Raw genomic sequence first — 12,714 nt, forward strand, 5'->3', positions numbered from 1 at the left:
ACGCGGGGCTTGAACTCACTGACCATGAGATCATGACCTGAACCAAAGTCGGACGCTTAACCGACCGAGCCACCCAGGTGTCCCTCAATTTATTTTTAAATAGCCACAGTAACTGGTAGCTATGATATTAAACAGCACAACTTAGAGGGTTCAAAAAATAAGAGCAAATGTCTTGTTATGTTAGGTCTAACTCCAGTCCACTTGTTGACTTCATTAGCATCGTACTCACAAATGCCTGCTAGAGTGATAGGCCAAAAAACCTTCTGCCCTATGGTTTTATCTTCATTCAAAAATATGATTAAATCTATGCCAGTAAACATCTAATATAACATTCAGACAAATCCAAACAAAATATACCATCCAAAAAGATTTTTATTAGCATTTATAGTGTCAGTACAACTATACTGACTAATGAGGCAGCCTGGTGGCCTGTGTCAATCTGTCTAATGTTAGTTCTAGAATGACTAGAATTCAAACTATGAAATATCCCCTCTTAAAAAGGTTTTGTCCATTACCTATCATAACACAAGAATACCAATTACTGCATAGTTTTCAGCTCCACTGGTTAAACACTGCAAAATCATGTCAAACCATTTTACCTGACAGACATATTTGTTCTTCCATTTGCTCAGCACACAGTGACTATTTTGCATCAGCTCCTGAAGGAAACAGAAAAAGAGACAATGTAGTTGGCTATACACACTGTTGTTATCAGTTAAAGTGTTTCTGATTTGCAAGCAAAAAAAGCCCAAAAAAGCAAAAGTCCAAAACAAAACAAAAAAAAGATCAGCATGCCACACAAAGATGCAACTGTTTTGGAACTCCTCACTAGACAAAAGCAAAGCTATCATCACTAGGAGAGTTGATCCTTTATGAAAATTAAAGCTGTTGAAAGATGTTTTAAAATAGATTTGTTTGTTGCCATTTTTGAAACTTTTGGAAAGATACCTCCAACTCCTTGAGTGAGTCTCGAAGTTTTTCTGGGCGTCTATTTTTGAGTGTCCATGGATAATCTCGTGCTGGCAAATGAAACATGTACTACAGTTAGTTAAACATGATTTAAAAAGGAAACACTGCTGAGCAGTGTGCCTTGGGAGGATTAAAATAAAACACCTCCTTAATTGAGAGGAAGTGGGCTTCATTTCCATCATCAAATAACAGTCTTTTCAAAAGCTTTGTCATAGGAACAGGATTTTTACCACAAAACAATCTTGGTGATCATAATTTTATGATGACAACCAAAGTGGCTCAGAGAATCCCTGGGAAAGTTTCCTTGTCCTGTGAATCTAGTACCTAATTGTAAATGACCAATTCTTTGCCAGAGAAGTAACTTTTTCACATGAATAATTAAAAGTTCAATCCAAAAGAAATTTCAAGTAGCCTTCTCAAACCTAAAAATTCCTATGAGTGAGTGAATATACCAAAGGAAGAAATATAACACAAAATATGATGCACAGAATATAAATTTTAAAGTAAACATCACCTATTAACATTTTTATTTAAAATGATCCTCTTTAAAAGCTATACCGCAATTCAATAATGATAAGCCTTTTTTTGTTTTAAATGCATTTAATTAAAAGATAAAATTATTCTTTAGTAGAAACTCAGTGTTAGCTTAAGACAAACTAAAAATAGTTTACTTAAAAGAATAACATGTTAAATCATTACAATGATATCTGTTTCATCAGGAAAATAAATTCATCTTTGAGTTCTCCTAAATAATAATTCTAAATAAAAGTTATACATATATGCATATGTTCTGTATGCATCCTCCTATAATATATAGTGTATATAGTATATATAGTCATTTAAATTTTACAGAATTACTATGTATCTTATTTCAGAAAATTAATTTCATTCTATAAACATAATGTATGATGTATAGAGCATATGTACAAGGTTTTAAATTGATGTTGCAGCTACTAATACAGCATTTAAAAAATTAAATGTCAGCTTGACCATTTAAAACAAGGGAACAAGTAGGATTTTCAGCTCTAACTGTATTATATATAAAACTTAAATTATATTTAATTTCACTCATCAAAACCATATTTCATTGTAGCCAAATTACATATATAATGTATTTATATACCTGAGAACAGATAAGGCTAGAAAGAATAAAATGCTAATGTTAATCATTACAAATTTTCGTTCTTTTTTACAAATTTTATTTTCTTAAAATGGGTAATATGTATTAATCATTTAGGCATGGTATGTATAATAAAACATTATCAGAATTTAAATATGATATACTTACTTTAAATATAATAAATGATATAAATATGGTTCATTAAGAAAGTTTATGTTCACACAAGCATAGATCTTGTTCAAAACTAGACAGAGATTTCAAAGGTCTGAATTAGAAGTGCCTAAGAAATATAATTCTCATGTTTATATACCTCAACAATGGGAATTTACAATTAAAGAAATTTGGAGGGAGTAACATTTCCTACTTGTACAGAAAGCTTAAAAAAATGTTTAAGACTGAATCTTCAGGGATATTAAAACTCCAGTTTTATAATAATTACAAAAAAATATAAAGTAAGCTTACATTCTGCCAGCTTATGCTTTTCTTCTAAGTCACCACGCTCTGTCACTGATACTGTGGCAGAAGAGAGAAGGAAGAAAATAAAAATGGAAGTTATTTTAATTTTAATACTTTGTATTTTGAAATGCACATATATAATGTATATTATGCACGTTGTTGAGATTAATGAGTTATGTTAAATTTTTAAGAGGCTGGTGAAAAAATGCCATAATGTGGATGTTTTCATTTCATAGAGGTATTTCTTAAATTTGTAGTGCAAAGGCTTACATCACACAACAGGTGGGCCAATATCCTGAGCTCACAATCTCATCAGATAGGGAAGAGAACTGCAACGGAGTCCAGAATAGAAGCTGCTTCAGTCTGTCATCAGAACCATGAAGCTAGCCTATTAACCACCAAGCTAAGCATACAGGATGCCCACCCCAGCACCACTTCAACAGAGACCAAAACAGGAAGTAACTAGCTAGAAAGACCTTTTGGCCCATCATGAAACTTCTGGGATTAACAGGATTAATCAGATAAAGAAAATTGATCATTCACTCAGAAATGCCTATTTCAGATATCAGGTGAGGATCCGGGAGGCCAGCACCAGTGGGACCCACGCATTAACAATGCCCTCTACTGGGACACTGATAAATAAACGTGAATAGACTGTCCAATTATCAGTCGGATCGGCAGTAAAATGAACATTTTCATGTTCTTCTACAGCATTTTCTCAATATTGCTTTATTTTATACAGAACAGATATCAACCTCAACATTTTTCTAAAGGACTAAAATGACTTTTTTTTAATTTTACAATTTACCTAATGCTCAAAAAAGGGTTTTTTTTAATGGTCAGTATTTTACAGTTTAAAATATTTCATTTATAAAAATTAGTTGTATAGAATAGATACTTTACCTGCTGGGTCTTTCTTGTCATAATACTGGTAGATCCCTATGTCTCTATCTATAGAAAAGAAGAAATAACATTAGATTGTGATAAAAAGTTCTGGGAAATAAGAAGCCAAACCATGCTATATATATGTCAGGATTGGGGTTGGGAGTGGGTAGGCAGGAAGGAGGACATAAACCATCTTTTTATGTTACTAGAAATAAATAAGATCAAAAGTATATGCGTTCATCTATTCCAGGGATATGTGGGAACTGGAAGGTTTATCAATCTAATTAGAAAAGATTTACACAAAACTGGAAGGGCATGAGGAAAGGAGCAGTAAAAAAACTGAAATCATAAGACCAACTTTTCTCTTTCACACTTCCTCTGATATTTTTCACAGGGTGCTACCAAAAGGAACTGCCACTAAGCAACGCCATATGAAATTAGTGGATGGAAATGCCCTGTTGAATTCTGAGTTGTTGCTTGCTTTTCTCCAGTTTAGCTTGAATCTAGTACAGTGCTTGGGGGAAATTTGCAGGAGAAAAAGAAAATTAGAGGAAAGCATGGGTAAGTTACCTGAAGCTTTTTTAGATTCAAAAAACCTTCCAAATGCATTCAAATTCAGATGTTCTCCTGGGACTAAAAAGCAAAGCAAGGCTTCCTAGAGTGATTTAACCAAGGACTCTGTCTTTGCAACTGAATTACAGGAAAACAAAATAACTGTGTCCATTTTGTTCCTATATGTGAATAGTGAAATATTTTTCCTTTGAATTAACATTTGTTTCCCTCCATGCAAAATAATTCTAGTTACTAACAAAAGAATGCAACTGTTTCTGAAGAAGTGGAAGCAGTACAGGCTGCCCCCTAGTGACTGACTGCTCCAAACTTTCTCAAACTAAATGAAACTTTGAAAAGAGGTATTATAGCTATAGCCAATTTTTTAAATAGAGTTGTTAAAAATATTCAATCCTGTGTACTTATTTTTTTTTAATTTTTTTTTTAACGTTTTTATTTATTTTTGAGACAGAGAGAGACAGAGCATGAACGGGGGAGGGGCAGAGAGAAAGGGAGACACAGGATCGGAAGCAGGCTCCAGGCTCTGAGCCATCAGCCCAGAGCCCGACGCGGGGCTCAAACTCACAGACTGCGAGATCGTGACCTGAGCCGAAGTCGGACGCTCAACCGACTGAGCCACCCAGGCGCCCCTCCTGTGTACTTATTAAAGCTCCATTCTATTTACCATGCCACTAATTGGAACACATAATTTTTTTTTTTAAGATTTTATTTTTAAGTAATCTCTACACCCAACATGGGGCTCGAACTTACAACCCTGAGGTCAAGAGACTGCTCTTTTGACTGAGCCAGCCATGCGCACAGAGACATATAATTTTAAAGAATGAAGTTTACTTCTATTATTTAGATTAAAAATATTTAATAAGGGGTGACTGGGAAAGGTTATAAGTAGGGCTCCTAAGATACTGGTAATATTTTATTTCTTGAGTGATTTTATGGGCATGTTCATTTTTTGATAGTTCAAAATATGCCCTTATGATCTTTATACTTTTCAATATATATAAAAAGGTAGGCTTTCAATAAAAAGGTAGGCTTTTTTAAAATCTAAGAACCATAAGCATTATTTACATGGGCAATGTGTCCTCATATAATATTCCATCATTAGATGCAGCCAAATATTTATAACTCTAGAACAGAACTATGAAGACCATAAAGGCCCTTGAATTCTTTTTATTTTTTTAAGCTTTTTAAAAAAAATTTATTTAAGTAATCTCTATAGCCAATATGTGGCTCCAGCTCATGACCTGGAGATCAAGGGTCACATGCTCTTCTGAGATAACCAGGCACTCCAAGAACCCCGAATTCTGCATCTGACCCAGAGTAGGCTGTCAAAACCCAATCAGAGCCTAAGCTGGATGAGGAAGGTGTCCATGCAGAATGTCAGGCTGACAGTGTATCAGAACCACAGGTGTCCTTTTCACCGAAGGACATTCACATGGGGCAATGGCCAAATGTGGGTGTCTAGGTGAGGAAGACATCCACATATGGGAAGAGCCCAACATGGTATGTCAGAACCAATGTGAAATGAGAAGGGCATCCACATAGGGGAGGGAATGCCCACCGAGATAGAAGGCTGAGTGCATACAGGGTGATTAAGTAAGAAAAGGTATGGGAGTCCCAGGTTTCTCACTGTCAGAGAAGAGAAATACAAATATAGAAAGGGAGAAAATTAGAATGAACCCTCTGCTGGTAGATTAGAATTGATTTTCAATAGAGATAGATACAAAAATGAATATAGATGTAAATATATGTACATACATACATACCCTAGGCTCTGCCCACTGAGAGCCTAGTAAAAATGATACTCCAATAGCAATAAGCATACCTAAAGCACCGTTGACTTCTAGATACCACTTGCCTCTAAAAGGAACCAAGCTACTTAGAGAACTGATTCCAGCACGCTAGGGAATCTTTCTGTTGTGCCAGAAAGAATGGAAATGCTTAAATACTGATAGGGACCTGTCACAAAGACATAGACTCAGCTTGAGTGGGGTCCCACTGGCCACATCAGAAACAATTTAAATATCAAAATAAATAATGATAGTAATGGATTAAAACCATTGAATAGGAAACCTGAGTCCACAGGGATAAGATAAATAATAAATATACTTGAAGTTTAATAAGAAACAATACATTTACATAATCTCAAAATATCTCCCTATGAAATACTAATTAACTCCAAAGGAAAAGTAACTTTGCAGTGGAGAATACTACCAGACACAATCTTAATGATCATAAACATTATCAATAAAGACACAAATTGAAATTGTACACCACCCAATTAGGATGTGCTGAAAATACAACACCTCTTCTGGGATATTCACATCAAACATATATAATCTGAAACTTCAGATTTGTAAAAAAAAAACTTCAAACATATACAAATACAGGGGCCTCTTATAAAATAATTGGCATAAAATCTTCAAAACTGTTAAGGTCACAAAAGTTAAAAAATAAATAAAAATTTTAAGGATGAAAGACAGGAGTAATGTGTGTTTTAACAATGCTTATTAGTATTATGGGATAAAGTATGTATTGTTAGGAAATATCTTTTAAAAAATCTTCTCTTTTGGGGCACCTGGGTGGCTCAGTCAGTTAAGTGTCAGACTCTTGATTTTGGATCAGGTCATGGTCTCACGGGTTTGTGGGATTGAGCCCACATCAGGCCCCATGTCGGGCTCGGTGCTGGGAGTATAGAGCAAGGAAATCCAAAGAACATGAATATAATTAATTGTACACCTTAGCTGTATGTTTGAAATATTACCTTTTTTTTTTTTTTTTTTAAGTAGGATTCACGCCCAGTGCAGAGCCCAACATGGGGCTTGAACTCATGACCTTGAGATCAACACCTGAGCTGAGATCAGAGTTGGATGCTTAACCAACTGAGCCACCTAGGCACCCCTGAAATGTTATCTTAATATCAAATAGAAATACCTTTACCATTAGTTAGCCTACAAATATTTATGAATATAAGTCAGTCATTAGGAACAATCCCAGGAAAAAATTGAACATGTATATCTCCTAAACGGAAACAAATATTAGACCAATATAATTTTCACAACAGAAAATCTAACTCAAATTGAAAAAATAACTTATTCAGAGTAACTAAAAATAATTACTTTTTTCATTAGCCAATTTTTCATTAAGTATAAAAAGAATAATGCAACTCCAGCAGAAGAATCTAAACTCTAATCTTTGCTAGTACTTACTTATAACATTGTAACTTATATTTGAAAATGACTGAAATTAATCCAGAGATCATTTACCCCCAATGTGTAAGGTATTCTTCAAAGACCACAGGTGCAGTTCAGTCAAGCAGAAAGACATCTGAAGGCAGAAGAAATCTCTGTCCTGTTTAAAAAATAATTAAAAAGAAATGCCAATTATCTTCCATTGTCAATAAAACCAAGATCTCTTAGAAAAATAATAGAATCATCTGACACTACTAATATTTGAGATATGGTCCATTAGAATAAACATATTTTAATGTACCCTTGGTTAACCATCAAGAAATAAACTCTAGGAAAAAAAAAAAATACACTCTTCCTAAATGTAGTATGTCATCTCATTGAGAAATGTGGTAACATGAAAATATATGTTTGAATCTTCAGTAACTTGTTTGATTTTTAAGGCTCTGAGTATATTTAGAATTATTTCATATTTAAGCATTTTAAGAACATTTTTAAGAAAAGGAAACATCTGGGAACTAGTGTATTATGCTAAGTGAAATAAGTCAGAGAAAGATAAATATCATATGATTTCATTCATATGTGGGATTTAAGAAACAAAACAGATGAACATAGGGGAAGGGAAGCAAAAATAATATAAAAACAGAGAGGAAGGCAAACCATAAGAGACTCTTAAATACAGAAAATAAACAGGGTTACTAGAGGGCTTTGCATGGGGGGGGATGGGCTAAATGGGTGATGGGCATTAATGAGGGCACTTGCTGTGATGAGCACTGGGTGTTGTATGTTAAGTGATGAATCACTAACTTCTACTCCTGAAATCATTATTGCATTATTATATGTTAACTAAATTGGATTTAAATAAAATTTAAAAATTTTAAGAATTTAAAAATAAATAAAATATTTATTTAAAAAAAGAAAAGGAAACATCTGTTAGGTAATTATTACATATAAACACATTTTGTATTGTATTTTTAATATACAAAGCAAATATTTATCATCTCCCACATACAAACAAGCTAATTAGAGTGGAATTTGTAGGGCACCTGGTTGGCTCAATCAGTTAAGCGTCGGACTTCAGGCTCAGATCATGATCTCGCGGTCTGTGAGTTTGAGCCCCTCATCAGGCTCTGTGCTGACAGCTCAACAGCTCAGAGCCTGTAGCCTGCTTCAGATTCTGTGTCTCATTCTCTGCCCCTCCCCCACTCACGCTCTGTCTCTCAAAAATGAATAAATGTTAAAAAAATAATAAGAAAGTGGAATTTGCAAAGTAAATGGTATATAGTTACTATTACAACAAATATTTACTTAAAGGTAAATGTGTGAAACCACAGTAGTGAATGTTCAGATTAATTTGTTAATCTGCATCTCATTGTAGACCCAGATACAGTATTCTACTCTATTAGAAAAAAAAAAAAAAAAAAACCAAGATAACAAAAGAGTACATGGAGTATTTCTCCCATTTTTAATATCAAGAGCTAGTGATGGTTATTACTGATACTTTTTCATGAAGGAGAACCCCATTAATTTGGACTAATTGGAGGAAGACCAATATGAATGAGTAAAAAAGTCAACATTTTACAAGTATTTGAAAGAAATTTATTTAACTTCCAAATGTTTGCTTAGAAATACATACAGTACTATACTATGTGGATAGTTCACTATGTATTAGAAATACATAAACTATTGGTATCTTCTTTACAGAGATCACAAAAGAATTGCTCTTTCCAATAAAATTCTGAATAACAAAGAAAGCTTGAAAAATATTTATGACTTTTGTAGACACAGGAAAAAGCTCCCAGCTTCTTTAACATTAGGAGTGACTAAAAACATTTCCCATATTATTCATAAGGGTGATAACCCCAAATAATTTTAGACATAGTAGAAACTTCTTTCATCCTTCCTTTACCTTTACATTTGACCTCAATGTATTAATAATCAAGGAATAGATGCATGTTCAGATAACAAGATGCAGTGTGCCAATACTGAAACAGCAGAGTGAACAATGGCAGCATAAAATAAGGGCCAAGCCTGCCTGGAACAGTGGGGCTCTGAAAAAGCTACAGAGAAGTTGTGAAATGTCAGCAGAGCATCAAAGATGCATAGGATTTCACCAGTTAAATGATAATAAAGAAAATGATGATGATAGCAACAGGCAATACTCGCTAAATACCTCATGAAAAGCATTGTTCTAAACATTATATATATATATATATTAACTTATTTAAGCCTCATAGCTACCCTTTGAAGTAGTACAATTATTACTCCTATAATGAAGAAACTGAGGGACTGAGAAGTCACATAGCCAGCAGTTAGCTGAGGCAGACTTTGAATAGACGCAGACTGGCTCCAGAATCTGTGCTTGAAACCAGAGCACTCTATAGTATTGGGCTATCTAGAAGGGTGGGAGGGAGAATAGGTAGTAGTGTTGAGTACAAGGATGGCATATTCCAGGCATGGCAGTAGATTAAAATGCATGGTAGAAAGTGACAGAAGGCGCGCCTGGGTGGCTCAGTCAGTTAAGCATCCAACTCTTGGTTTCGGCTCAGGTCATGATCTTGAGGTTCGTGAGATGGAGCCGCAAGCTGAGAGCGCGAAGCCTGCCTGGGATTCTCTTCTCTTCTCTCTCTCTCTCTCTCTCTGCCCCTCCCCTGCTCGCACTCTCTATCTCAAAAAATAAACTTTAAAAAAAAAGAAAAAGAAAGTGATAGAAAAATGCAATTGCAAAGGGTAACAAGGAAACAGACTATAAAAATAATAGAAATGTTTGGACTGATCTGAGTTCACTCTCTTCTGTGTACTGAAGTGCCTTAAAAAGGTTAGAGATAGAACAAAGGACCCTTCAATCCCCAGAGCTGCCCAGCTGTCACCAGAAGCTGGTTGCCACTGTATGTAGGTATGGGGTAGAAGAGCTATGAAAGAGGATGAAGTTCCTTATCAGCAGGCAGTACAGAAAAAGTGGTATTAAGCTAATTACAACTTTTTCAATTCAACTGAACTTTATCTTGCAGAGTTGTCTCCTTGGGAGTGACTCTAGTGAGGCTACTATTACTTAAAACATTTCCAAAGCCATATTCTTTGGAATTGTTTTCAGTTAGTTTTATGAGGCTCATTTCAGGATTACTTTATGGTATACTTTTTTAAAAACCAAAATACTTACTGTTTTAGAATATGTAAACTGCACCCTTCTCATTTGGATGGGTGAGGTCTAGAATATTGGTTTAAAGAAACAGCTAATAAATTAAATAAATATTTACTTGCATTTAGAAAGCTTAATGAGTATATTCTAGACCCTAACTGCCTGGTTTCTTATTCTAACTTCTCAGTTTACTAGCTAACTTGGAAAACTGACATAGCTTCTCTAAGTTCCCCAAGATATAAAATGGCCATAATAAAGTACCTACCTCAGGGACTATCTCAAGGGAACTTTTATTCAATTAATTTATTGTTGCCATTGTTGCTGCTGCTACTGCTATTACTCTGTATGTCTAGCACTATGCACATTTATATGAAAAAAACACAAGGAGTATGTTACATACAATCTTTGACCTTAGACAGTAATTTCACAAGGTGAAATGAATGAAATGAATAAATGAATAAAACTCTGTACTCCTAAGTACAGAGTACAATAGGGGTTTTATGAAAGAAAAACATGTATCTTAGAGAAATTTCTACACAAGACAAAGTATTTGGATTAGGACATGCAAATGGGTTAATATTTCACTGGGAACAGAGAAGAATGGATGCGATGAAACAGGAGCATATTTCTTCTGATATTAAGTATCAAAGGTCACAACTTTTAGACTACACTAGAAAATAAAAATTCACATTCTTCAATTTAGTGTCTATTCAGACACCAATAATTAGGATTTATGACAATGTAGACAAAGACAAGGCTGAAATTTAGCTGTTATTAGATACATAAAAAAGTTTTATTATGCAAATTAAATATAAAGTTTACAGCTAAAGCCAAAAAGGCCACACCTTTACTTATATATCAAAAGAAGACTGCACTTGAAACTCTGCTTTTTTTTTCCAATTTAAGTCAATTCAATAATAAAGAATTTGTCAAAACTTTTCCCTAATAGCAGAAATGGAGAGAAAAGAATACTTTTCCTTGTAATTCACATTGGCCATTTCTAAGAAGCAGGAATGCTTTTAACTTGAAAACCAATAGATCCACTGTCCATATTTTTACTAAGTTTGAAACTCCTATAGTACTCAGAAATTACAGAGTTTGGGGGAGAACAAACAAAATGAGGTCCATGGAGAGCTTCAAATGTCAAGTGCAAACAAAGCCTGTGACCCTTTGTATTTGGACATAAGGAGAAGTTCTGAGAATTGTATGGGTTTGAGCCTATGATCTGGACTTGTCTTCCAGGTAGGTCAGTACCAAAGATTCATGTCTAGTCCCAATGGAGTGGGAACACTGAGAAAGATGCCCTAGTTCTCAAAATGCTCTGATACATAAATATTATCAATTTGTATTGATATTATTTCCCACTAAAAAATACAGGACAAAGGAAGAGAGGGGCATTCTGCTTTATAAAGGACCCCTTTGGGGGCACCTGGATGACTCAGTAGGTTAAGCAACTGACTCTTGATTTCAGCTCAGGTCGTGATCTCACAGTCGTGAGATCTAGCCCTGCATTGGGCTCCACACTGGGTGTGGAACCTGCTTAAGATTCATTCATTCATTCATTCATTCATTCTCTCTCTCTCTCTCTCTCTCCCCCCCCTTCCTCTCCCTCAGTCCCTTCCCTGCTCATAAGCATGCACATGTATATACACACACAAGCTCTCTCTCTCTCTCAAAAAAATTGTAATAAATAAATAAATAAATAAATAAATAAATAAATAAATAAAAAACAAAGGACCCCTTTGTGGAACATTTGGTTTAGGGTAATAGCTGTAGAGGATGATACCCAGCTAGCTGTAGGGGATGACACCCAGCAGAAAGTAAGCAGGCCTGGCAGCCATTTGGATAAACATAGTCAACAAAAGTGTGGGATCCAGACAAAGTGGGATCCACCCCAGCAAAAGTAGACATGGAAGCCAAGGAGTAATCCATACCACCTGGAAAAACAGCAATAATCAGGTGATGGAGTAAGCCTAACAAATAGTTGGGTGAGGCAAGTGAGAAGAAAATAACCAATGCCCATTAGTAAATGATTGTACTTGTTTATGAGCACATGTGACAACCCCTGCAGACTCCCCAAAATACATACAATTAAGGAGGCTTTGCAGGAGTCATACCCTAGCAGGTAGGCCAAAGATAGTCAAATATGGGTTATTCATCCTTCTTTTCCCCTGAACTTTAAATATCTGCTGATAAGACCATATAAGACTAAAAAGAATTAATGGAGTAAATAAAACAAGTTTATAAAAATCTACAATAACTACATGGGCACAGTGAGAGGGGACCAAGTCATTATCCTTTTTAGCCCTCAAGATGTCTTGCCATCTTTACACTGTGCAGGTTCTTTAAAAGATACAGACCTTTAAACGTCTTGCATCTTACTCAAGAAT

At 34.9% G+C, this 12,714-nt stretch overlaps 1 protein-coding gene across 1 annotated transcript in view; it reads right to left on the reverse strand.

Annotated features, from left to right (window-relative positions):
• The window catches only part of LOC115510631 (WD repeat containing planar cell polarity effector), a gene marked incomplete at its 5' end in the record, with an annotated part of 394,777 nt that overhangs the window by 299,397 nt on the left and 82,666 nt on the right, over nucleotides 1–12,714 (reverse strand). Inside the window, 5 exons of the mRNA XM_032592776.1 lie at nucleotides 600–659; nucleotides 949–1,019; nucleotides 2,552–2,602; nucleotides 3,449–3,496; nucleotides 7,264–7,348. Of these exons, the coding sequence (XP_032448667.1) occupies nucleotides 600–659; nucleotides 949–1,019; nucleotides 2,552–2,602; nucleotides 3,449–3,496; nucleotides 7,264–7,348 (315 nt within the window). The remainder of the gene's footprint in view (nucleotides 1–599; nucleotides 660–948; nucleotides 1,020–2,551; nucleotides 2,603–3,448; nucleotides 3,497–7,263; nucleotides 7,349–12,714) is intronic.

The sequence above is a fragment of the Lynx canadensis genome, chromosome A3 (assembly GCF_007474595.2).
Source record: "Lynx canadensis isolate LIC74 chromosome A3, mLynCan4.pri.v2, whole genome shotgun sequence".
Taxonomy (NCBI): Eukaryota; Metazoa; Chordata; class Mammalia; order Carnivora; family Felidae; genus Lynx; species Lynx canadensis.